At 39.6% G+C, this 26,547-nt stretch overlaps 1 protein-coding gene across 2 annotated transcripts in view; it reads right to left on the reverse strand.

The window, feature by feature from the left end:
• Positions 1 to 7,011: 7,011 nt before the first annotated feature.
• Positions 7,012 to 26,547, reverse strand: part of LOC121959951 (leucine-rich repeat transmembrane neuronal protein 4) — a 118,730-nt gene continuing 99,194 nt past the window's right edge. Inside the window, exon 3 of one of the 2 annotated variants that reach the window (XM_042509507.2) lies at positions 7,012 to 12,977. In XM_042509507.2, the coding sequence (XP_042365441.1) occupies positions 12,654 to 12,977 (324 nt within the window). In that variant the 3' untranslated portion in view covers positions 7,012 to 12,653. The remainder of the gene's footprint in view (positions 12,978 to 26,547) is intronic. The other variant, XR_015775159.1, reaches the window with a different exon arrangement.

The following is a 26,547-nucleotide window of genomic DNA, read 5'->3' on the forward strand; positions in this document are numbered from 1 at the left end:
TATTGCATACACAGAAAATATATTTCTCCATCCACCACATAAAAAAACAACAAAATCACTAGATTCTTGGCATCATTTTGGTTGCAATTGCAATGATACCATGAAAAGGGAGGTCTGGTCTTTTTGTTTTTTGTGTTTTGTTTTGTCAGTTTTTTGCTTTTCTGTTTAAGGGTGATTTTTAGTAACCTGAAGCCCAAGTGGAGGGAACATTACAGAACACCTTTCCACTAGATCACCTGAATCAGGGCAGTTCTTAGGCAATCATGTGGCAAGCAAAAACTCCTGCACAAAAACACTAATGCCCTCAGGCTTTGTATCGTGATTTTAAAGTTTATTTCAAAGAAAGTAAATATAATCCCCACTCCATATATATATATATATATATATATATATATATATATATATATATATATATATATATATATATATATATATATATATTTATTTTTTTCCAGAAAGCTTTCCTTTTTCTGAAAAAAAGGGGTCCGTTATGTATCTTTTATCCATGTGTCTCAGAAATGTCAGTTTCCCTCTCATGCAAATTAAAACAATGCAAAAAATAATGAACATATGTATGCACTACAGACACACCCTGCAAAGTAATTTTGTAAGGTGCAGAAGTCATACCACTCATAAATGTTTTTGCAATGTCATTGTGACTGTTCTATCTACAGAAACAAACTGTCATTATTGAACACTTGGCACGTGAAGTCCTGAGTGGTAGACACAAATGTTGGATTTTCCTTGTGTTACAGCGTGAGCCAAATGCACTTCCATGAATCACGACTCCATCATTTTATCTCTGTTTTAAAGGGGAGGGTGTTTTCTCACTCTTCAAGCACAGAGCGCTATTTGCACAGTAAACCATGCTCATTTCATGGCATTTCTTGAACCCTCCCTCTGCAAACTTAATTCATGTGCAAATTGTGTACAATACCAACAAAACAGAGCAAAAAAGTTTATGCATCCTCAACTGACTTCCCTGTCATTATGTGACACTGTAAGCGTATAGGGAAAAGGCTGCTGATTAAGCCTAAGCTCATTGCCCTCCCTTCAGGGAGCTGCATGGCATCCCTGCTTTCCCTCTATTACACCCCGCTGCTCCAGCTTTCTGGTGGAAGTAAACATCTGTCTGGTTTTAGCTTTGAGATTTTCTTAGGAAACCTTGGTGACCTTGAATGTGCATCTTCAAATCTGTCTTATGTCTAAGGCCCAACAGCTAGGCTTTGCTTTGCTTTGTCACAGGGGGATGAAGTCTCCCTCAACTGGATCCTTTAACAGTTGGTTGTTGTGGAGTAAAACCCCCACTTAAAGCTTCCCTGCTGGCATCTAACAGTCAGCTGTTGCCCTATGTGTTCTCTGAAAAGAGAACCTGGAGTTACAACAACAAAGTCTAGATGTAAGCACACATAAAGTGACTGTCTATAAAATAACCCCTTTGTGAAAACTTCAAATAAGTTTAACCATAGCTGCTATTTTTTTTTCTTTTACACCTTTTTTTTTATTTCAAAAGAAGTTGGCTCTGACTGTCTTTTATAAATACAGCTTGATCAAAAACAAAAAAAGAAAAGAAAGAAATCATAGTTGTTAGCATTTGAAGTGATTTGTTTAGTGCTAAATTTTATTTACTTTTTTTTTTGGCACTCCCAATTATCTTCACTTTTCCCTGCATGGCGATTCATAATTACCAGTCTGTTTTGCACAGAGCAGTCATTAACAAGATGTTGTTGTTTTTTCTCAAATTATTCACAAACCAGTACATTTCCAAAAGCATCTCAAAGAAAATGCTTTTATATTGGGAACATTGAAAGAAAGGACTGTATGGAAGCATAAAACCAAAAAAGAGCAAATACAGCAAGATATAAACTCTAAGTTGACTGCTTATTTAACCTACAGCTTCCCTGCTGGCATCTAAAATACAGTGGTTTCCCTCTGTGTTTCTCTGAAAACAAAACCTAGTTACAACAACCAAGTGTAGATGTTACTTCAGCACACTTTTAAAGCCATGTTTAACAGAATTCCCCTTTTGTAAAAACGTCAACTAAGTTCAACCATAGCCAGAATAGGGTAGCTCAGTCTCTGTATTTATAAATACAGCTTGACTAAAGGAAAAAAAAGGGGAAAAAAGAGCTGTTAACATTTGAAGTAAATTGTTTTTTGTGCTGAATTTTATTTACAATTTATCATTTGTTGCACTCAGTTATCGTCACTTTTTCCTGCATGTCTGTTTTTCAATTCTTTACAAATCGGTGTTTTCCTAAAAAAAATAAAAAATGCTTTTATATTGAGAAACACTGAAAAAGAGAGACTGCATGGAAGCATCTTTTATACCAGGAAATGCCAAAAGAAAGACCGCATGAGAGAATAACCCCCCCCCCCGAAAAAAAGAGCAAATACAGCAAGATGTAAACTGCTATTTTTAAATGTTGACTGCTCATTTCAGGTCAAGAGGAAGACACGACACAGTGTGTAAAAAGGAAAGTGCCAAAGGGAATGGGAAAAGGGCCTTCTTTGGCTTCCCATAGAGGGCAACAATTGTGGATAAAATTTACTTAGGCGTGCTCCAGGACTGTGGCGGGATACAGTTGAAAGCCGGTGTAGGCTGCATGAGGACAAGACATTTTACATGCCCGAGGAGCTCCATTACTTACAGTGGATATAGGGCCAGCAGTTCCATAGAAATCTCTGCCTAGTTGAAAAAAAGAGAGAGGGAGAGAGAGAGTTACAGTTGCAAAACATCAAGAAACAACCTCGGAGTGTATCAAACCCATGAATTTTCCACTCCCTTCCAGTCGAGAGTTGTCAGCCCCACACCACCATCACACTGCTTTAAAGGTCACTGAGAATCAGACACTGCTTACTTACCCAGCCATCTGACCTGGCCAATCAACCACCAGCCACGGGCTTTTTCACACAGACCGAGATGAGGTGGGCTGTGTGCAATCAGCTGAAAGAGGCTGACCCCTCAGCCATGTCAGACCTTTTTTTTTTTTAACCTTTCAAATAAGGTGCCTTTGCAGAGAAAAAGCTGGTACCCTTCCAAAGCATAGCAGTTTGCTGTATTTTGATATGTTGGCTGCTCACAGCATTTCTTGTACAGTAATGTAATGCCCATAAGAAATATACACACTTTGGTTATATATATATATATATATATATATATATATATATATATATATATTTTTTTTTTTGTGCAAGAGGCAAATGTTGAAACTTCAGCTTAAAAGTGAAATATTCATGAACTTTTCTTTGATGCTAATGATGTTTTAAACTAAAATTAGCTCATGTCATTAGCAGCATCCATTAGCAGCCGTGAAAAGGGTCACAATCAACATGTTACCTAACTGATGATTACCTGGCTACAGGTTGGAGTGTTTGATGAATAACCACTTGTAATTTCTTGACGTTTGTGTTGACGCTCGTCCAGAGGGTGTGTGATCATTGGAGGGAAAAAATTAAAAGATAACAAGACCTCATGTCCTGAAAAACCGCTGTGAGCCGGACTGCGAGCGTGCCTGTCATGTTCCTCCAAGGTGGTGACGGCATGATGTGTGCATCTGAAGTGACAGCAGGCTGAAGCAAACAGATCTCCCATCTCCGTGACACTGACGGTACTCCTCCGCTGAGGGTATTTGGTTTACTCAGAGCAAGTTGGCCATGTTCATGAAGTTTCCTTCCTGAATGTTGACAGTGTCGTCTCCCAAAAGTTTATAAAATAAACACAAACTCTGAAAATGTAGGTTATGTGGCCGCTGTCTTTGCATTTTCTTAAGGATTTTCCTTTTGCCTCTGCCTGTTTTGTGTTGGGTGACTCATCATGCATATCAGTTGGAGGAGAGGCACAGTTGCAGAAACATACAGTGATACTGCATTTGTAATTTTATGCCATTCGCCACCTTTCTGTTTGGAACAGGATCCCATTTCTCAAAAGCATCTTAAAGGGGAGCTTCACAGATTGCACACATCAAAGTATGTTTGCATATCTTGGGAAGTACTTCTAGAAATGTGAAAATGTTATATAAAACCTTTTTTGTGGATAGGAAGGAAACCGCAAAACCTACGAATTGCCTCAAGTGATGTCACTTGAGTCACTAGTGTCATTTTCAGTTGATGCTGAAGACTACAAGCTGGAATATTAGGGGGGGAAAAAAGGTGTAGCTCATCTCTGCTTTAGCCCAGCAGCTCAAGGCTATACACTATTAGCTACTACTAGCATGATGCACCCAAATATCATCACACAACAGTCGAGTTGAACTGAGGATAATGTTAGCACCAGGTTCAGAAAAGGGAAGAGGAATACAAGGGGAAAGAAATCTGGTTCTGCTGTACTGACTTTTGATAGTGAAATTGAGATGGTCCCAGTCCATAGTGGAACTGATTATCTAAGTAACAAGCTCAGAAGCCCTGCTCATTGTGTTCTTTGGTAGAAATCTTAAGGTCTGTGGTACCCTAGCACTTGCCTCATGCTGGGTGTAGTGGGGTGTGGACAGAATGCCAACGTTTTTTAATTCCAAGTACATTACATACCAAAACTTGGTAAATGTCTTTCGGGTCTACATTTTACATGCTATGTATCACCCTGTGTTTCTACTCATTAGATGCATACAGTCATTTTCAAAATAAATTTACATTAAAACCCCTTTTATTTCTGTTTATTTCCTTGTGCAACACAAGCACTCGGTAAGGTTTTGGTAAAAATCATCCTGGTTTGGCCCAACATACATACAGGATATAAACAGCAGGCTGCTATATGAAAGCCTGGGGTGTGTTGGACTCATCCCCCCCACGTGCCTAGACTTCCCAGCCCCTTAGCAGCAGTATTTCAAACTGACACGTTTCAAACGTCGTATCATACTGCCACAACAGGTGTCATCCGGCCAACCTCTGGTTCGCATCATACTGCTGTGACAGTTCCATCCGGGTGTGTTATGAACTGATGCATTCTATCAGCGTATCATACCATCGTGTCTGATGCCAAAATCAACGACCAAGTGGCAGCATTTAACGGGTTCAGAATGAGAACAGGCTGTAAATACTTACCCTTTGTCACGCCCCCATTGGTGCATGATACCAATGCAGAGGCCACCCAACAGGCTTTCAGCTAACTAATGTAACCCCCTCCATGGCAACATTAGACCCTATGCGACAAAAAAGGGGGGCGTTACAAGGTAAAATAATTTCACTACCTGGACATGAGAAAAGGTTTGAAGTGATCAACTATGGCCACATTCTAACAAGTCAGGCTATACTGAAACACCCTGAGGTACACTTCCACATAGTTGCAGCAAGGTTAAAGCTGAAACCTCTGCTGTTAAACATCAAGATCTTCAGCCAATATGAAGCTGCTATTTAAGATGCTGGGAATTGCTTTTATTCACGTTTGTTAGCAGTTTCGTGTTCTATTTTTGGGTCAGTTTTGGATAAACTGAGTAACTGTGATGATGAATTTTGTGCCTGATTGCAGCAGTAAAGTGTTCTGAAATCGCCAAAGCAATGATTTGTGTTTCAGACTGGCTTCGTGATTAGAGCACAGGCTCATGAGTTTTGTAGTATTTAGAGTCACACTAAATGGATGCATTTGTGTGACTCAGGTGGGGCTCACATCTGCATCCACTAAAAAACAAACATCACTGTGCACCTGACTGTGCATTACTTCCAGTACTGTGGATACAATCAATGCGAGGATTATCAGGCGTGATCACGGGACATAATGTGTCTCATACTGTGGCCTGTGTTTTGTGTTCCCATGGTGCTCTTTGTGGACGGTGTTGCTATTTTGAGGAAACTCTCCCCCTGTCAGACTAAACACAGGCTGTCAAAGCCTGCTGAGCCTAATTCTGTCCCTTGTCTTTGGACTCTGTGATTGCAGTACTGCAGGTGGTGAAATGTCCGGATTACAGTCATTACTGTGAATTTGTTTAGATGTTTGAGTCTTTAAATGTCTTGAGCGTGTGAGTTACACTCCAGCCCAGCAGAATTACATTTCTATATATAATTTTGGACATCTTTCTATGAATGAAATGAATTTTTTTCAGGCACATTGAGGCACATTTTGCCAAGGAAATCCTTAAATTAGAGCAAGGAATTGAAAAGACAGCAAGGAGGCTTACAGACTAAGGTAACCAGATCTGCCTCAACAAGAGGACATTTAAAACAGAGCTGTATCTCTAAAAGCCAGAGCTGGATTCTCTGTAAAAAACCACAGAGCTTGTAAAATCCTGCAAAGGGCACAAAAACAACTGCAGATTGAACCAACGAGACACGTTTATTTTACCATCAGTGTTTTTAGGGTAAATAAACAGCCAGCAACAAAAGCTGACATTGTAAAGTTCTTGGAGGTCAACTGATTTTCAGCAGCAGGGATGTGATGCATCAGTCACTGTAATCCTACAAAAAAAGGTCCAGATGACTGCTGGGATTCTTGTTGTGTTTGATGCATGTAAATCTTGTTCTAGTGCTGCAACTGGGTGTTGGTGCTTCCACAGTCAAAAGTTGTCATTTTTGTTTAATTGCCAAGCTTCAAGAATGTGAATGTGAATGTGAAAACACTGCAATGGGTCCCTAAAATACAATGCCAACATTTGCTTCAGGCGACTAGATGCAGTACCATCTGTTCATATACAGTTTTACCACTATGATGAACCTTCTGTATTACACTTAGTTGACAATATCAAATACTTTTTAAAGAGCACTTGGAAATTTAATACTGCATATGCATAAAGTTTAAAGAACAACCAAAATCAATGTGAACAAGATATGCATCGTTAAGAAACATGAGCATACATTTTCCATTATGCTACTGATGATACCAGTGTACAATGTAGGATCCCATCACTGTTCTTAGACTCCTGCTCCTTTAGAAGCCTGGGGTATAAGGAGATTCCCTCATAACTAAAGAAACCTTTATAACGTTACATTGACTGTCATACTGCCCATAACAAATTTGGCTTGACGTGTCCCCCTCAATGCATGTTACAGTGTAGTATATTCTGGTAAACAAGACATTGCTACTCCCATCTTTAGATGTTTATTTCTGATATCATCATCAAAATTTTTACAAAACATTTTCTGACAATAATATACTCAAAGAAGAGCCATATTTTTGCGCTTGGACCAGGTCTCCACAAAAATGCTTTAGGTCTGAATACAGTAAAAAGAACAAAAATCCAAATAAGAAAAAAAAAAAAGGAAATCAACAACAAACCAACTACCAAAGAAAACAGTGCAGCGCATATTTACATCCCACAGAAACCGATGATCTCTGCAGGAAATGAATGAGAAGGAGACAGCGGGGGATCCCCGTGGTTTTTATGGTAAGCATTTAAGTGGCAGCCAAAAAAAAGGGAAAGTGCTTTGAGCCTGCAAGGAAACAAAGACTAATTCTGATATTGCTTTCTATCAGTGTCGCTCTGATTTCCCTTTCACTGCACTCTCAAGCCAACTGCAGGAGTAGAATGGAGCCCATTTAAATAAAAACCTTCCCTTTCTTCAGTGCTCACATTAAATCCAATTAGGGGCGTAAACGGGCTTTGTCAGACAAAGGAAAAAGTGTGTTTCCCTGACAGAGGTTAATGATCAAGCCTTCCCTTTCTGTGTCCCCTCTGACATGAGCAATGGTGGAAAAACAGAGCCAGGACAATGCGGGTCAGAGGTTAAAGACTTCCTGCTAATGTGAAACAGCATGGAACAATAACAATCAATGGGGACCGGGCTGGCCTGAACATCAGTAATAGTGATGTTGGTTCACAGGAGGTAGTGGAGTAGGTACTGCTATAGATACACACACGAACAGGCCATCTGGGTACATGCAGGGTTGCTAACTCACTAGCGAAGCTTCCACTCTCTCTTCTGCCTGACAAAGTTATTAATTCTTACCACTTTGCAGTCTGCACACACACTAATGACACACTAATAAAAATAGAAACTTAAATTAGGAATGTAGAAGTGGCAGATGGGGAGCATTATTTTTTTTTGCTAGCCCCCCTATCCATGTGAATATGTGCTGCCTTGCTGAAGCCATGACTGCTCTGAGTGGTGCGCCCCAGCGATGCCTGTGGGTAAGACGCAGACGTATGGGAAGAAAAGCTGCAACTCCACGTCTGGCTTGGAATTAATTTTTCAAATCTATTTATCAGGTAATGGATTAGAACCTACTGAACCGTCGCAGATGGCCTTGGGTGAGCTAAAATGGATGGGAGCATCAAAATCTGCACTACTTTATCATCATTTATCAAAGCATGTGTGTTGCTTGTTTTTCTTTGTTTACATGTGTTTATGTGCAATTGTTCTGCAGTTAACCATTTGAAGCCTGAACAAATGGGCTGGATTTCTTTCAGAACCACCAGGGGGATGAGTAACTCAACAAGAAATGGCCCAAACATTAGCAAAAAATTAGTTGTATATAAAAAAAAGTTATATATATATATTAAAAAAAAAGAAAACCTTATCTAATGCCTCCCCCAGCTAATTTTAAGATCATTTCCTTGTCAGCTTTAATTATTTTGTGCAGTTTGTGGAAGATTTCTCGCCAAGTTGTTCATTAAATTTTGCCCTGTTTTTGACAGAAATAAATGCAAATTTTCTCTGGTCTGAGAGGATTAAATGGAAGTGAAAGGCATGTGAATGCGGCACAAGAAAACTGATGTGGATCCAGTTCTTAAAGGGTTAAAAAACACCAAAATAAACAATTCTTTGTCACATACTGTAAATTAAAATCTCAACCAATTGAGGTGTTTTAAAGGTTTGTCTTCGTAAGTGAGCATGCATAACAGATACAGTTTAGAAGATGCAAGTTGATTTTGATTTGGTTTGCCATCTACAGAATTCCTATGTGTGTGACTTGTGCGTGACTGAGCTTGGCTGAAGCAGTTAGTGTCATGTCTTACAGTGGAAATAAAGCTGCCTGGGACATACAGAGACATCACAAAGCTCTCATTGAAACAGAATACGTCCTTGCACTCACCCATTTGTCCATCTATATCCTCCCTATTATACAGCGTCTCTGGCTCCCCCTCTCGCCTCTTCTGCTTTCTCTCTCTCCCCCTCGGGGATTTGCATTGAGCTTTTCCTCTGCACATTAACACTGAAATATGGAACTTTTCACTGCAATTCTTCAGACCTTTATTCACCCCCCCCAGAAGCAAAAAAGAAAAGAGGGGAGGAAATAATAAAAAAATAGAAATGTTCCCGGTGGGGACTTGAGCCCAAACTCAAAGAGAGAAGAGGAGGGGGACGGGGAGCTCGGGGTGTACAAAACCATAAACAAACAAACCAAAAGAGAAAATAAAGCCTGTTGGCATTGTGGGGCTTGCGCAGACGGTCCTGGAGTTCAGCTCAAACATGCATCATTAGCATGCAGCGCCTGTGCTTCCAGCTCTCTGATGGCAAAAAAGAAACGGACAAAAGACTAAATAATTACTGGCAGCAGGATTCGAACATTCCGCTGAACATATCCGATTTTATCAGGGAGGTAGTCATGATTAATCAATCGCTTATTAGTAGTTGATTTAATTGTGAACAGACAAAGATTTTAATAGCATTTTCTAATTACACACGAAGGGCAAAGTAGCTTTGATCATTGTATTTAGACTGAATTGAACCATTATCACTGCTGAAAACTGAAGTAATTACTACATATGGGGCTTTAGCAAGAAGGGAAAGTCTGTCCCCGGAGTGAGTGCCCAGCGCAGGCCTCTTTTTCCGTTTAACAGCCTATATAGTGCCGGGGAATTCTACTTTAGGTGAGACAGGGGCAGCGATGGGTCAGCAACCAAGTTGCTTTAAAAAACAGTGAAGTTGTCCAAGACACGTGCTGCTGGTTCTAGGGCACTCCAGACAGGGAAATATCTCCCATACTGTTTGTCTCTGGTTCAGTGCTCCTCCCTAACTGGGCATAGTTTCCCAAAATATCAGCATGCGGACAGAAATAGAACATCATTAAACAGGTTCACCCAAGTCACCCAGAGGCAGACATGAAATTCAGGCCAAGGAGTTAGCAGGGGTGATATAGAGCAAGGCAAGACAATACATGGATAGATTTGAGAGAGCTCCCATTATAAAGACATTGGCACAGCTGCTATTACAAAGTAAACTCCACCAGCACTATTAAGCAACCGTACTGAGCGAATCAACTGCTTTTTATGCAATGTCCTGTACAGAAAGGGGACTCAACCCCTTCTTAGGTGTAAAACCATGAAGACTTTTGGGTCACTTGTTGTTTTAGGGGCTGGTTTTTGGTAAAACACGTAACAAAATAATGGCACATCAAAAAAGAACATCCTTCCCAAAGTTAAACTCTTGGTATAAAGAATAGCACACTTCTTCTCCCCGAGTAGACCTTGAAATGGCAGATAGTGTTGAGATTCCTAAACAAGAGGAGTGAATTGGATGTACCGAACAACACATTATACAGCCACCTCCTGCAAGATGGAACATTTCTGAAGTCAGAACAGAAAATGTGGATCTCTATGAGGTCTGACGCTTGAAGTATTTCATAACAACATGGATCCCAATCTTCCCTTCTTCCTGTGATTCATTAAAATGGTTGGGTTTGAGAAATAACCTCAGTAACATAATTCGTGTTTAATGGTAGAATAGTGACGGGAGCAGATAGAAAAATATTTATCATTGAAACAACAGGAGCATTACAGTAGGAACCTCTTCACCGTCGGTAACAGATTCCCACTGGAAAGTGAATAAGGCTCCTCTTCTGTTCACAAGCAGTTTGTGTTTCAGAAGAAGTGAAGTCCATACTTTTTTTCAAATAAGATTCCCTATTTACACGATAAATAAGTTCTATTTGATTTGTCCTTTTGATTAGTCTTATAGAATTTCTTGACATCATCTTTGAACACCTCAAAAACTGTCTCTTATGTCCCGAGCCAAAAAGACAAAATAACAAAACCAACCAAAAAAATCCTTTTTTTTCCTCTCTCTTATCTTGAGGATACACCCACTTTTGTGAGAAATTTTGGCCCCTCGCAATTTCAATCGCAATCAGTTGCGCTGTAGGAGGATCAAGCACGGTTTTCCATAACTCCCAAGACCACTGACATGTAGAAAACGACCCCGGTGCACCGCTCGGATTAAGCCAGAGATGATATCTGACAGGCAATTGTAGCCATATCTGAAGTCCTCATCATCTCCACAAGTCAATGACTAGCAGCGCTCGACACAGTGGCCAAGGGGTTACCAAGTGCAATAAAGTCCAGCACTGCAGGCACGCTTTCTGGAAAAAAACTGGAGATGTCAGGCAATATTCCCAGTACAGTCCTTGGGTTCATACGCAGGTCAAAGAGAAGTCAACGTGCTGGTTCAACAAGCCCCCACTAGGCACCGTTGTTTTCTGCGGTGGGAGGGGAGACGGGAGCACATGGCCAGAGTTTTGCCAACCCAGCAAGATGGTGCTCTCCGAATTGTCCAGTGTGATCAAAGTCAAACATTGACTCAACAATGTTTTAAATGACTGTTTGGGGCAGTGAGAGTGGTTCGACCTTCAGTAAAGTGGACCTTTCGTAAGAATATGTACAATACTTTGCATTCAAATGTACTTATTTTTACCACATAATTTCCCCGTGATTACCTCTTTAAAGCATAGTGAGTCATTCAGCTGGGATATAATCATATACAAAGACCTGCCATTCTGTTGTGAAAACGGCCCCTGCATGTTCAAAGAATATATGGAACATGCCATAATATCTCCTCTAAAGTATTTCTGCAGTTAGAAGATCACTAATGACAATTAAATTGATGTTGGGAGGACCAGGTAATTATTATGATAAATATCTTTAAAATTTCACCATTGCACTTATACGTTTCGCCTGGTTACTTTCCTAATCTGTAAAGACAAGCCCAGTTCATCTGAAACCACCGGGGGATTTGGTTGGGATTGTGAATCTGAGTCGGCAGATGCTAGTTTAGTAGACCAAATGGCATTCTTTAAAAAATGCCCTCAGCTAAAGTAGCTTATGTGCATAAAAGAAGAAAAAATACAAGTAAAAGTCTTTGGTTTGACATGCACATTAATGGAATTCAGCATGAAGTACCACTTGAAAGAAACAAAGGAAAGTAAGACAAAAGAGAGAAATTTTATGAAACTGTCTTGAGAGAATGACTTATCTTTATGAAAAAAATGATATGGATTTGCCTTTGTTAACAACTACTGACTAGATATTTCAATATCAATCACAGTAAGAAGCCCCTTGCTCTTTGCATGATGCCCAGCTCCATCTCTTTTCAATTTATGTCACTGCTCTCACCTTTTGTAATCGAGAACTCATGTTTATTGCACTTTCCCTTTCACTCCTGACTCAGTGCATGTGGACTGCTGTGAACAGATCCCCCTATGTTGGGATTCGACCAGATTTGGGTACTTTTTTGTCATATGCTGGATTACCTCCCATGATTCGGTGCTTTGGATAAACAAAATCAAAATGATCTGCAAGAATGCCCCACCCTTTACTGTATATTAGTGAGACAGTGTGTTTCAGATGCCAAATCCCTCCAGGCAGAATTAGAAAAATGTGTCCTCTAGTTCACATACTCATGTACTGAAAACAAGGCCCCACTGAATAACCAGCTCGCCTGCCCCTTTGTTACAAAGTCACGGTGAATCTGAGGCATTTGCCCCACTTCTAGCAACCACACTCGGCTCGCTAGCGTCCGAATTTGAGTGTGCCAGTGCGTTCAATGGTTGGGAAAGGATTGCCGCTGGGACCTTCAGTCGGTGGTCTGAGGGGCGGTGGTGGAGAGCGGGGCCCTGGCACAGGGGCACCTATGCTGGCGGCAGAGGGCACGGCAGGCAGCGCCACTGTCTGTATAGTGCCCCTATCACACGGCCCCAGGTCCTCCAGGCCCTCCAGGCCTTGTGGGGGTCCCTCATAGCCCATGTTGAGCCGCAGGGGTTGATGGGCCTGGCAGTAGTCTACGATGGGCTGTTCATAGCGGTAGAAGGTCAGTGCACCCAACTGGTGGGGGACCTGTTTACATAGACAGAGAGCAAAGAGGAAAAGACAGAAGGATAATGTGATGGAGAGGATGAAGTCAAGGGATTGGATACATGGCCAGGATTGTACAAGAATGAAGTAGAAGAGGAAACAAAAGGGGACAGAGAGAAAAAATTAGCCATACAGATTCTCAGCCAACTGTGTCAGGTATACCAAAAACAAGAGGATCGATAATATACAGTAAACAATGTCCTCTTGAGCAAAGCTCTTCAGTTGATGATGGATGACTGAAATGATTATACACCAGAGTTAAAGGGGAACACCAGCTCCATGAGGAATTCTTATATGTTGTTTTCATGGCCTAGGAGAGTTCAATCAATGTTTCTGAACATGAGCTAATCCCTCTCAAAGCAAGAAACCAGAGAAGTAAGTCTCAATCTTGTGTGATGCCACAGGGTATAAAGTCTGCAGTGGCTCCAGGTCGATTGATTTTGTGGACAGATAGGTTGCCTTTTCTTTTTTGTACCCAAATGAGTGTTATTCTGTTGTTGAGTTCTTAGTTCTGAAACACAACATGTACCCATATCCTCAGAACATCCTCTTGCATGTTCTCAATGTCATCTATAACATGGTCCTAAACCTTTTTCTTCATGTCAGGGACCACTAAATTTATACACATGAGGACACAGATTCCAGTTTAATAAGATTTTGCTTCAGGTACCTCCATTTGAAAAGACTGTAGTTGTAACATATGATTACGGAATTAATTTTAGTTATCAACGACCCTTGAGATAGCCGCGGAGAGAGTAAAATCTATACTCAGAATAGTCACTCCTCTGACTCTTACTCCCATTGGGCTTCCCTCTAGAGTGAATTAAACAGCGAAAATTCCCCAATTCAGTGTCTAGGGGGCAGACTTCAGACTTGATGAAATCACAGACTTGAGTTTTAGAACTCTAGTTTATTGGTATTTGGTGAACAGGGGGTCATGTTTACTTATACTTTGGGACTGTCTTAGACATAGACTGTATACATAATAGATGTAGCTACCTTGATGTCACCCTTTGGCTTGTGGACTGCCAGTTTGCCGTTTTTAAATTTGATTTGTCAAGTCAAGTCAAGTCAAGTCAACTCAAGTCAATTTAATCCCTCTGTACTTAGACCCACACATTGCCTAAGGAAACCCGCCCCCCCCCCTGCCCAAAAAAAACAAAAAAAACAAAAGAAACCTGTAACTAGGAAAAAATGGAAGAAACCTCAGGAAGAGCAGCATAGGAGGGATCCCTCTTCCAGAACAGACAGACATGCAATAGATGTAGTAAATAACAAATAAATTTCAATAATGACAAAAAAGAACGTGAAAGAGAGAGGGGGGAAATGCAAAGCAACAACTGTATAAATAGCATGTCATATTACAATAGTGATAGGTGTAAAATTACTAAATGCACTCTATCATAAGAAGCCTCAAAATATGGTAGCTTTAGTCCTTTCTAAATTGTAATTAATCACCTCCAGATAGTTGTCATGGATGTTGAAATTAGATATAGAGACCAAAACTGACTTTTTGTACCAGACTGTAAACTGTTTTTGGAGCCAGCCTAAAGTGGCCATTGAATCCAGTATTTGGCATTTTAGTACTGGCTTCATTTTGAAGTCTCAGAGCCTGCCACTTGGTCTTAGCTCATAGGAGTAACGTGTACGCATTTTAAAAAATGGGCATTGTAAGATTTAAAGTCAAAAGTGAACTCCATAACTGGTGAATCTGTTGTGAAGAGAATTAAAAAAAAAAAAAAAAGATTTTCATCCCAGTTTTTGCATAACTTATTTTTTACATGATATCTATCAAAGAAAAAAAGAAACAACCTGTTATAATCTAGCACTAAGAAATAGTCCCAATAACAACTCTTCACAGTTGCTATTGGTACCATTTCTTTGGTAGAGTGTAGTTCCATTTTTTGTGATAGTGGTGAACTAACCTTTTTCAACTAATCAATGATAAATGATTGTGTTTCTTTTAAAAATCAAATAAAACAACCACTGGATAAACTGCAGCTACAATAGCCACAGCTGTTTTCTTTTCCAAACAAACATTATATTCTTCCAAATGATGTTTCATTTTTCCATTGCAGTTAATTTGTCACACAACATTTCATTGAGCCTGTGTGACTCCAAGCCTACAGCACAGTTAGTTTGGCACTTAACTGCTGGCCCTCTGTAATAATCCTCACATGGTGACCACCTGAGCCTACAGCTTCCCAAAAACCCATTTGCTGCAAAGACCCTCCAAAACATGTGCTGTGAAGCGTCTGTGACGACTGCTTTTTTACAGATGTGAGACCAATCTCTTTCTACTTGTCCATGACCTGTACTGAAATGCTCTCTCTGACTGTCAGAAGAACTAAAATGTGAATTTGCATGTTTAGGTAGGCATGACTCAAAAACCACACTGCATATGACCACAACCACTTTTGTATTCAAGCTGCAGCAAATAAGCCTGTGCTCTCTCTCTCTCTCTCTCTCTCTCTCTCTCTCTCTCTCTCTCCGGTGCCATGTCACTTGTGTCACAGCCGGGAGCACGCGTCACATCTGGCTATGTGTCTGGTCGTGCGTTCCCTCCCCAAAACCTTAAAATGGTGCCAAACAAACAGATGAGACTCTCGTGACACTCTTGTCTCCCTAACTTTAAATCACACACTTATTCGCCATAAAAAGGAGGCCAATTAGGGGACTTCTAACAGGCCGTGAACAGCAGGAGGAAGATGGCAGCTGACCTGGATTAAACACAGCAGCCTGGCAGAGCGACAGATCATCAGGTCTGTACACACAATGCGACAAGAAAAGCACAACAACAGAGGGAGCGACAGATATGGCACCAACACGGAAGACATGAATAATATAACCCCTGACTCTTGAGGAGGCGTTAGAGGCAGAGCAAGTGTCAAAACTCCAGCATCGTTCATGTACATCCTTGACATTTAATTTTTAACCTAAGCCAGTTATGGTAACCGGATCCTGAGGGGGAAAAAATGATATTTACAGAAGAAATTTACTTCTTAAAAAAAAAAAAAAAAAAATGGGTCACCCTAATTACAAAAAGCAAACTGTCCTACTTATCTCTGTTGGTATTTAGCAGTGTAATTTTAGTTTTAAGTTAAATTTCATACAATTAATGCAAAATAAATTTCATATCTACATCTCCAAAGCATTGAAAAATTGCATTCAGCAAGCTCAAAAGCAACACATCCTTCCAGGTTTGGTTATTAGACAGTAGGAGGAACAGTTTTTTTTGAAGAAATAGCTACTACAAAAATATTTAATCACAAAAATTTCAAGTGCAGTGATCTCCAAACCTCAAATCGCAAAGGAAAAGTAGCTGCCACGTAGTTACAGGTGAGGTAAATGATCTTTTTAATTTGGTGAATGGAGTGAAATGAAAAGAAAACAGGTGCAAACATATTACACTCTAATAGTGATCCTGCATACACTCAAAATTATTTCCCAGAGAAGCAAAGCAGGAGAAGACAAGTCAACAAGGTGGGTTTAGAAATAAGAAAATCATCTGTACAAGCAACCCCAGCAAACGTGTCACCAATATCCTTGTACATTTATTAAACTTATCATACAAAGTCATTCTGCGAGGAGAAATCCTATTTGGCAGACTTAAGAGAATTTAAGACAGAGTTGTTTTTTTTTTTTTTTTAAAGAAGGCCGACTGTGTCAATGAAATGCAGATATATGCCGGCTGTGAAGGGGGAATAGTGTGTGTGTGTTTGCATGTGCGTATGAGCAGGCACAGATTTCAAAGTCAAATGGTAACAGTCTGGGCTAACGCAGCTTGGCAGTTCAGGAATTATCCTGAACCACAGGGCTGAGATAAAGCCACTCTGAAAGCATTAACACCAGTTCTGTTTTAGATATATAAAAAAAAAAAAATAGTGTTATTTGTAGCCTCAGGCTTTACTGTAACATGCTTTCATGATGCAGTGCAGCATTACAATTTTACAAAGTTGTAGTCGTGTATTCAGATTAAACGGCTGCTACGAGCATGTTTGCCTGGTCTGGAAATAATGTAGGGAGCAGGAGTTGAATTTATATCACAATATTTTCACTAAATACCTTGATATTAAAATTATTCAAATATGTTTGACCATTAGTGTTTTATGATTAATCATTAGTAATGTGAATATAATGACTAAGTAAACAGTCTGCAAGATCAGAAAACCGCATCACTTTAATGTAATGCATATTTTAACCCTTTGATAAGTGGATTGATTTCTCTCAAAAAACACAAGAAGGCAATGCACAACTTAGGAAATTACCCAAAAACTAGCTGGTAACTGGTAGATTACCTGAATATTATCTATAAATAAATAAATAAGAAATGGCTTAAAAAACGGTTAAATTCCAATACTTAAAATACTGCTACTACTACTAATAGCAATAATTAAAAAATACATTTTATTATAAATCGAGCTCTCTGGACATTTTCACTGGCTCTTTTAAAATTATTTCATGCAATTTGTTGGACATTTCTTGCCAAGTTGCTCTTTACCTTTTTTCTATGTTTGTGAAGTAAATCAAACCTTTTGCTAAGGTATTAAAGTTGGGAAAGGTGTCCAAATGAAGTATATTCCAACACTGATAAAATATCTATGTATTGTCCAACCTAGTTAAAATGCCACCTTCCAGTCCTCCAACTAAGCGTCTCGTTCTGCTATGTCTACCCACCCCCTGAGCCACCACCTTCTTTCTTCCCATACCCTGCCCCCCCTTCAAATGGACTCCATTAAGCTCGGCTGACTCATTACATTATAGGCACTCAGTGGATTACTCTCCCCATTTCCCTTTCACTTTAAACTCTTCACCAACCCCGACACCGTTACCACCACACCACCACCACCACCACCACCACCTCATCATCTCCAGTCCACCTCAGCTGCTCAAAGCTCCCTGCCGAGGTCCAACAAATTAATTAACCGATATTAAGTCCTAACCGTTTCACTGGATTCTGTCAAATTGTCAGGGCATAAATCTGGACTCTTGGAGAGTGTGTGTGTGTGTGTGTGTGTGTGTGTGTGTGTGTGTGTGTGCTGGACATGGATTCCTGTATTTTAAAGAAAAGAGAAAGGTATAGAATGAGACAAGAAAAAAGAGAAAACACTACAGTTTTCACACTAGTTTGACACTTTTTTTCCTTTCTTTTTTTTAACATTCAGCACAGCTTGCAATGTTGAAAGATGCATAAATATCAGACAGCCTGACTCGATGAGCGGAAAAAGTCGTTGACGCAAACAACTCTTTATGTCAGTTTCTGTGAACAAAAAGGTGCCATTGATATTCACTGGCCATCCGTGTAGTTGAAAGGTACAACTAGCTCATTAGGAATGCTATCAGCCTTTCTTTGTGCCTCTCAGCATTAGGAAATTATTAATTCCTCACACTGAATAGTCTGTTGACTGTGGAGACAGCCAAATATGTAAATGGATAACATCTGGTCAGACTAACAAAAATACAACATAGACACTTCAATTTATTTTCCAAATGTTCTAAAAATACGTGGTCTGGGTGGGAATGAATGATGTTAGGGCTTATCTTGCAGGCAAAACACTGTGGAGAAGTCCCTGCTGTTTTTTTCACAAAGTGAAAACATCACATAGCCAATCCTTCTTTCAGTTTGTGTTGTTTGTACTATTCACAACTATCCAACAATGACATTTGCTCCCTGCAATATTAATTTTTAGCACCTACCACATGAAAACAAAGTTGCACCAAAATTGTAATATTTCACATGTGAAAATGGTAATTATCAATCATGTTTTCATTTCTGGTCTTTTGATTCCAACATTTTGAAATGGAAAACCATGGTGGCTGTAGAAATGTATGCTAAATGGCATACAGCAGATGGTTTCTGCATAAACTTGAGGACAGATATTGGTACTGTAGTTAGAGAAGTGTGTGTCATGGAAAGCTGCAAAGCATCTCACCTTATCATCTGTTTCAGCATCCTTACACTGCATAACCAAAGTATTTTTATCTTGCATTGTTGACAATGGACACAAACAAGGGTCTCTTGGGTAAAAGTCTGTGTTTTTTTTTGACCGATTCTTTTGTTGTGCTACTAGAGTTGCTCTAAGCGTCAAATATTGCTGCGCCTGAATTTACATTGGAGTAAGTTGAAAGCCTGGAGCATCTCAGACACCAAATGATGCCTTTGGCATCTTTATCACATAGTGAGGGGCATTACAAAGCATCAGTATTTGATGACCTGGGAAAGGGACCAGAGTGGGATATCTATGCATTAAACTGATTCAAACATTTGAGTTTTAGCAGTCAGGCATGCGTTTGTTTAGACACTTTTTTTTTTTTCCATTACTGGACTGATAAGCCCCTATCAGTGCAACCTGAGACACTCAGGGAGGAACCTCTTGGTAGTTTTAAGCTCAAGTCTGAAGACGCTTCCTCCATTCGAGCATAAAAACACAGAGAAGCAGTCTGGCTTGTTCACTAAATCTGTAGCTTTCAGGCTTGTTTAGCACTGAGCACATCATTTACATATTTACCTCTGAATGGGCGCCCAATGATGTTGCCACTATGTGGAAAAAAGCAGGTCTAAAATCACATTTTACTGGTGCTTGACAAATCGGTTCATCTTTCTCTGGTTGCTGTGTTTTTAGGGAACGATTACTTTACGTGGCATCTTTCCATGCAATAGACAATATTAGAGCTGTGCAGAGCATATGGCGAGAAAAGGTACGGTCGTGTCACTATGTGCCAGGTAGCAGAAAAACACACGGACATTTGAAAGGCAAAACCATTCAGACAATTATGAATTATGTATTACCATTTAAGACGGAATAAAGCACCAGCAGTTATCGTCCTTGTGAGAAGACGTGTAAGAAGCTGGCGATTAAGAAGGGTTTGGGTGCATGAAGCTTTTTTTTTCATTCTTTTCGTCCATCACTGCATAAGTTTAGGTTATGCCATGTACAGATGTCCTTGCAAGCGTGCATTTAAAGTTCACTAGCAAACAAGATTAAAGTTTAAATTTTCTCAACTTTGGGTGCCATCTGAGTTGGGAGCAATGCTTAATTTACCCCACACACAGAGCAATTCTGTTGCTGATCATGTGTGAGCCTCAGTTTGTGCAGGTGCATCCTAAATTGTATACTGCAGCTTCTACCTGTCAGAGTACATTTGCATAAAGAAAGAAAAAAATTCCCCTTGCTGCACCGCTGGTTGGGTTTTTGCTTCTTTGGATCTCTGCCACAGGTACCTGATTGTGCTTCAACTGACAATGACTGGCACGTTGCCTCTTCCTGGATCTTTATCTCCATATGCCGGAATAAACTGGGGTGACCTAAGGGACATTTTGTCCCCAAAGCATTGAACCAACCTGCCCAAGGAGATCAAGCCAACCAGCTCACAGTCATCTTTCAAATCTTTACTTTAACTGGCTTTTATCTGAGGAACTTGCTGCTGTTGGTTTTATTAATGTCACTTTTTTCCATGTTTGAATATCAGCTTTGTGACATTTTCCCAACAGAGAAATTTTAAAAGGTGCTCTTCAAATAAAAATGTTACACATAATCTTTTGTCATTGTGTTTTTCTGTTTAGTGACACCTTGTGTACCATTGTGCACAAATGCTCAGTCTGCCTGATAACCAGAGACTGTAAAAACCTGATCAGAGGACTTAAAAAAAACATTTCCCTCATCCATCTGTGGATATTTTAATGTTAATTTCTCACCACAGCTCCAATTTGTCAGTAGTCTGAGTCTTAAAAAGACCCAAATACGGTACCGCTTATTGTTTACAGTTTTCCAGTGCCCCTCAGAAGTTGTGTTTCTTTTTGCATTCACGCTTTTATGAGCAGCTAAGGAGGCAGTAACTGTGCCGCAGGCAGACAATGCTAATGCTTCCCATGGCTTTTCGGAGCATTATGGTTCAAAAGTCTACCACTCTCCCAGCCAAACACTTTGATTCTCACTGAATTGTGGCACACACAAGCATAACATATTGAAGAGAAGGTGCAGCAGACTCTAACTAAAATGTTACCTTTATTATATGTCTTTTACAGCTGTAAATCCATGTTAGAAATTAATAGTTACTAAATGACTATATAGTTATTTTTTTGTCTCCTTCTGTGGATATCATACAGTTTTTCCCAAACAGTCTTTATTTTTTTTGTTAAATATAATGGTTTTAACTGCTTTTCTTCTGTAACATTGTTTTCAGCACATTTATTTTGTCTATATCACATTATAAACTATGAAACAATTTGTAGGCTCACTATTCCTTTTGGGGAATTACTGAAACAAGCCATGACTGAGTTACTGGAAATAACCGTCTAATTACTCTTTTCTTTGTCTAGTTATCATCCCTCCAGTCCTCTTTGCAAAAGTCTAGAGATATATTACCATAATTCATTGTGGTCCATCTATATTTAAAGCAGGCTGTGATGCATATTTGATGTAAAGGTCCAGTGTTTATGCTGTTAAAACTGTTGCAGTATAAGCATGTGCCACAGTGCTCTGTTGTTGTACAAAGTACTTACTGCCACTGAGAATAAATCTCAGCTCCCAGAGAGCTCTGGATTTTGTTTTCATACTTGTGCCACCCACTACAACATCATTTCCTTTGCCATTATTATCTTGTCCTCACTTTTACTTGCATATTTCTTAATTAAGTAATCACAATTGGGGATGAATGTCCCCAATAGTAAATGGAATGTGTGATTAGAAAGTAAGGGTGCAGATTATTAATATTATGAAGTTTGCAATAATGAGTCTACATCTTTCCAATGTTTGATTACTCTAAAGTCATCAGATTGACAATTTAGAAACCTAGTAGTGGGGCAAGGCAAGGCAGCTTTTTTTGTATAGCAGGGCAATTCAAAGTGCTCTACAGAGCAAAAAAAAAAATAAAAAATAAAAAGTAGAATAAGTAGTACCAGTACTATTGGTGTGGTGGTGATGTGGTGGTAGTACTAGTGCTTACAGAAGCAGTAGTGGTAGTGATAATGCTGTAGTAGTAGTATTAGTAGCAGTCATAGTAGTGGGGGTGGTGGTAGTGGCCTTATTAGTGGTAGCAGTGGTGGTGGTGTTGGTAGTACTAGTGGTAGTGATGGTATGAAGGAGTAGCTGCAGCTGCAGCAGTGGTTATGATGGTGGAGATGGTAGTAGAAGCAGTCGTGGTCACGATAGTAGAACTGGTGGATGTGGTAGTAGAGGAGAAAGGAAGTAATTTTGCAAATAGAATCAATGAATAATACAGCCAACTGGCTACAACACACAAATCCAGGTGACAAAATTAATAACAAATCAATAACAAGCATTCAAGTTGTATAAATATGTATGCAGCATAATGGGGTTTGTCAATATGACAATATATACAGTGTAGAAATGTGTCCATCAGTAGAGACCTAGCAATACCTTTTCTACTGCAGGAGCTATTCGGGACAGGCTATGTAGCAAATCGTGTCTGGATTGTAAAGAGTCTTGCATGATCTTAGGAAGCCAGCTGCCTCATGAGGTACCACATAGAAACATGTTATTATTGTCAGGAACCCCCAAAGCCTCCATTTGAAATAAATGTTTTGTTCTTTACTCTAGTGTTGTCAACTATTTCTCATAAATTCCAAAAAAATGAAATCTTAAATCTGCAAATAACTCAACAAATTAATTGAAACAACTAAACCATAATCACGCTTTCTGCAAACCGTGACTCTGTTTGTGTGTGTGTGTGTGTGTGTACTTGCATAGATGAGAGTGAAGAGTGCATGTGTTTGTGTGCACATGTTTGTGTGTGACTGTGTTTCAAATATATGCTGCTCTAGCATGCGGGGGTAGTCAACACAGATGTTGCTAGGCGGGCATCAATGACACGGAGCCCAACAGTCAGGTTTTCAGCAGAGCAGTGTGCATGGACGTGTCTGAGGGGGTGTGAAGCTAAACACCATCAGTTTGTTTTCAGACAGCACATCCCAAGAGGAAGACTTCCCAGCTGCATGTGCGTGTGTGCGTGTGTGTGTCACATTTTCCAAAAGTGCTGCTGTTGCGGTCGAAGTGGCTGAAATTGATTTTACTCTTCCTCTTTTCCACATTCTGATGCAACAAAACAAGCAGTCCTGTACAATTGAATAAAGGAATCACTTGAGACGACTCGTACTTACTAAATGACGCCCACTTTCAAGCGATCAGATCAAGTGCCCTAGCCATCATATCCTCCCTGAAATTATACCCTGCCCACATATCCCATTTCACCCAGAAATATATCAGATTACAGAAGCTAAAGATGCTGTAACTGCTGTTTTACTGTGTCTTTAAGACCAACTCCCATTGACTTGGATTAAAGAGGCCTCCCAGGACTGTACTAGTCGTAGAGCCATAAAGGGTCAGTTAACTTCAGAGGCAGAATGTACAACCTTGACATTCCCTCGTAGAGCTGTGTGTGAAAATGAGCCCACATGTCCACATTTTAAACTAATTGATTCTCTAAACAAGCCGTTAGCCTCCCACTAATTCCTTAATGACTGGAGGTCCCTTTATGTGCAGTGACTCTTGATTACAGGTCTCTGGCACACACACACACACACACACACACACACACACACACACAGATAGCTAGGGACCCTACCAAATACATAGAAAACTCAACTCAGGAAGCTGGTTTAAGGATGGAAAAGTGAGAGAGAAAACTGGGGAAAGACAGATAAGGAGAGAGCAGGATCGAGGCCCCCTTCACGCGCTGTTGAGTGCCCACCATCAGCTCATCACTACCCCCTCCCACTCTTCGGTACGTACAGTAAAGGAGCTTCCGCAGACCACAGCAAATGGGCCGTGAAATGTTACTCAATGCTCAACACGTTCCTCAGCCCCGTTTGCTTTCACACACTCATCCGGCACAACACACAATTACCACAACTAATGAAGGCGGGGGCTGAAAATCTGTGGAACAATGGAAATGAGAGAGGAAGCCTGTGGTGTTACAGTATAAGCTCACTGTTGATATGGTTTGTTTCATGTTATGTTCCCTTTGTCAGTACATATTAGGGGTGCAACTACTGATTATTGTCATTGTTAATTATATTCTCTTGATCATTGGTTTACAGCAAAAATAGCCAAAAATAGCTTATTTGTTTCAGCCAAATATTCAAAAATCAGATATATTAAATTTATAATGATATAGAACAAACAACCAAAATAAATAAATAACAAATTCTAACATTTGAGGAGCTGGATCCAAGGCATTTTTCTTCACCAAATAGGGATCATTTGACTGACCTGTGGAAAAAGTGAGCACTTTTTACAGTAAACTCAATTGAGTGACTTTTTTTATCAGTAATAGTACTTTAAATATTAGTTGTATATATTCATGTGCATCTTTACATTGCTATTTTATGTCACCTTAGCTTTGAGTGAGTAAGTAAACTTTAATTCCTACATGCAATTGTTTATAGGAATAGGTGAGAGTGAAACAGACTCAGTTTAACATGTGTTAGAGTTGAGAAAAAGGAGAAGCTGAATGTCTGCTGCTGTATTAGTGCAAATTCAAGAAGATAAAACAAGAGAAATTGTAGCCCACTGGAGAACGCTACCAAACAAGAAAGTACAGATATTTTGTTAGAATGTCATATCACATGTACACTGTCAAAATTATTATTTTTTTTACAAAGTACTTTGAACTACCTTTTTCTAAGTAGCTTTAGTTAACCAAACAAGATTTCTCCGTATTATAGCTTTGTAGTAGTTTAGTAATTGGTAGCTTGCAATGCTTTTAAAGTAGCTTCCCTAACACTGCTCCTCAGGCTACATACAAGCTGCCCTGGGTGTTATGACCTGCAGGCACTGCTTGGGGATAAAAAGTATCTCACCTTCTCTGCATATTTTGAGGGTTAAAATAATTCAATGAATCTATCTGATTCCCCCCACCATACAGACAGTAAACATCATATACTGTAAATATATATATATATATATATATATATCAGTGACATTGGAAATTAACCCAATAGCAGGTACCATCTATGTTCCTCTTTTCTTATGTTATCTATCTACATGCAAATGATCAAAGTCAGGACACACTGATGTTATTTCATAGTTTGACAAACAAATTTCAATTGCCTTCAGCTCCAGTTATACAGTAAATCTGCCTGCACCCATTGCCAAGAGCTCAAACGCATATTAAGATGGTGGAATGGCAGGTTGTGTCAAAGGAGAACAATTTGTAGTTTCATTTCTGCATGTTCCATATTGAATTCAAAGTTCCCAAATCTCTTTGGCTGCCGATGTCTTGCATTATGTGCTGCTTCCAGTCGTGGCGGCACTGACAGTGTGTCTGAGTAATGAGTATGAACCAACATAAACGCTCTGTGGCCAACTTGGCTCTAGACTGGGAGCGTCAGTCGCACTTTAATCAGGGATATTGGGGAGGAGTGTGCCGGGGAAGGCAGGCCGGGGCTTTTAAAGACCTGACTAATAAGACATGTCAAAGGGAGCTGGGCACCAGCCAGAACTGATATGCAGACCTTCTCCCTATCTGCTTCCCATCCTGACTCACCGTGCACCCCCTCAACAGCAATCCAACACAGATGGCCTTTTAACAAAGCTAGATATTCACTGATGCAAACCAACAATGCAAAGCTTTTCAACGCAGCATGTGGCCTTCGTGGATAATCATTTTCTCTCTGGCTTTTTACGGACTTTTTACCCTTCTTTGACTGTTTCCGGATAAACTGTGTAAAATTCCAGTGTGCTTTAATTGTTGCTTGGCAAAAATTTTACCTCTAACACACTCCTCAGACTCCTCGTGATTGTGAGGAAGCATGCAATATCAAGGCAGGGACATTGATTGAGTGGTAGATTGCTTATTTATTTGGGGAGTAAGATGGAAAGCAAAGGAGGAGAGCATACTGAAATATGCAATATATATATATATATATATATATAAATATATATAGTAATCCTCTTTAATTAAAAAAAGGCATTAAACACTTCCACAGTGATATGAACAAATACTTTCTGATGCTATACATGGTGTTATATTTCTGAGATGACTGATAGGTTTCCGATTAGACCTTCAGATAAATCTGTTATTGTGTACTGATTGGACTAAAGAAAGGATATAATTGAGTTTTAATGATAACATATGCAAGCGGTGCAAGCAGCCTTTACATCAAGATAGCATATGTCTGTCAGTAGTAGAAAAAATGTAGAAATATACCCTTATCCTACACTGATGGTTTTCTTGGCAGTATCACAATTTCTTGTTGGTAAAATAATAGTTTTTTGCCACCAAAAAATAAAAAATAAAACAAATAAATAAATGAAGTAAAAACAAACTAATGTCATGAAACTCTACAAAGGATGTGTCTGGTTCAAATATTTACAAATCACTCATTTCATATCTAATTTATAACAGCTTGTAAGTATAATCTTTGAAGTTGTTTCTCTTTATAAAAAACACACACTGAAATCCAAAAGTAGTAAAAGACTACATTTGCTGTGACATTACCAATGTCTTTTACTTTTTTTAGTACGTGGACACATGCATGGAAAAAAAAATATTTTGAGGCAGAATCACAGGTTCTAATTTAAATTAAAGC

The sequence above is a fragment of the Plectropomus leopardus genome, chromosome 20 (genome assembly GCF_026936395.1).
Source record: "Plectropomus leopardus strain MGB_pleo_1.0 chromosome 20, ASM2693639v1, whole genome shotgun sequence".
Taxonomy (NCBI): Eukaryota; Metazoa; Chordata; class Actinopteri; order Perciformes; family Serranidae; genus Plectropomus; species Plectropomus leopardus.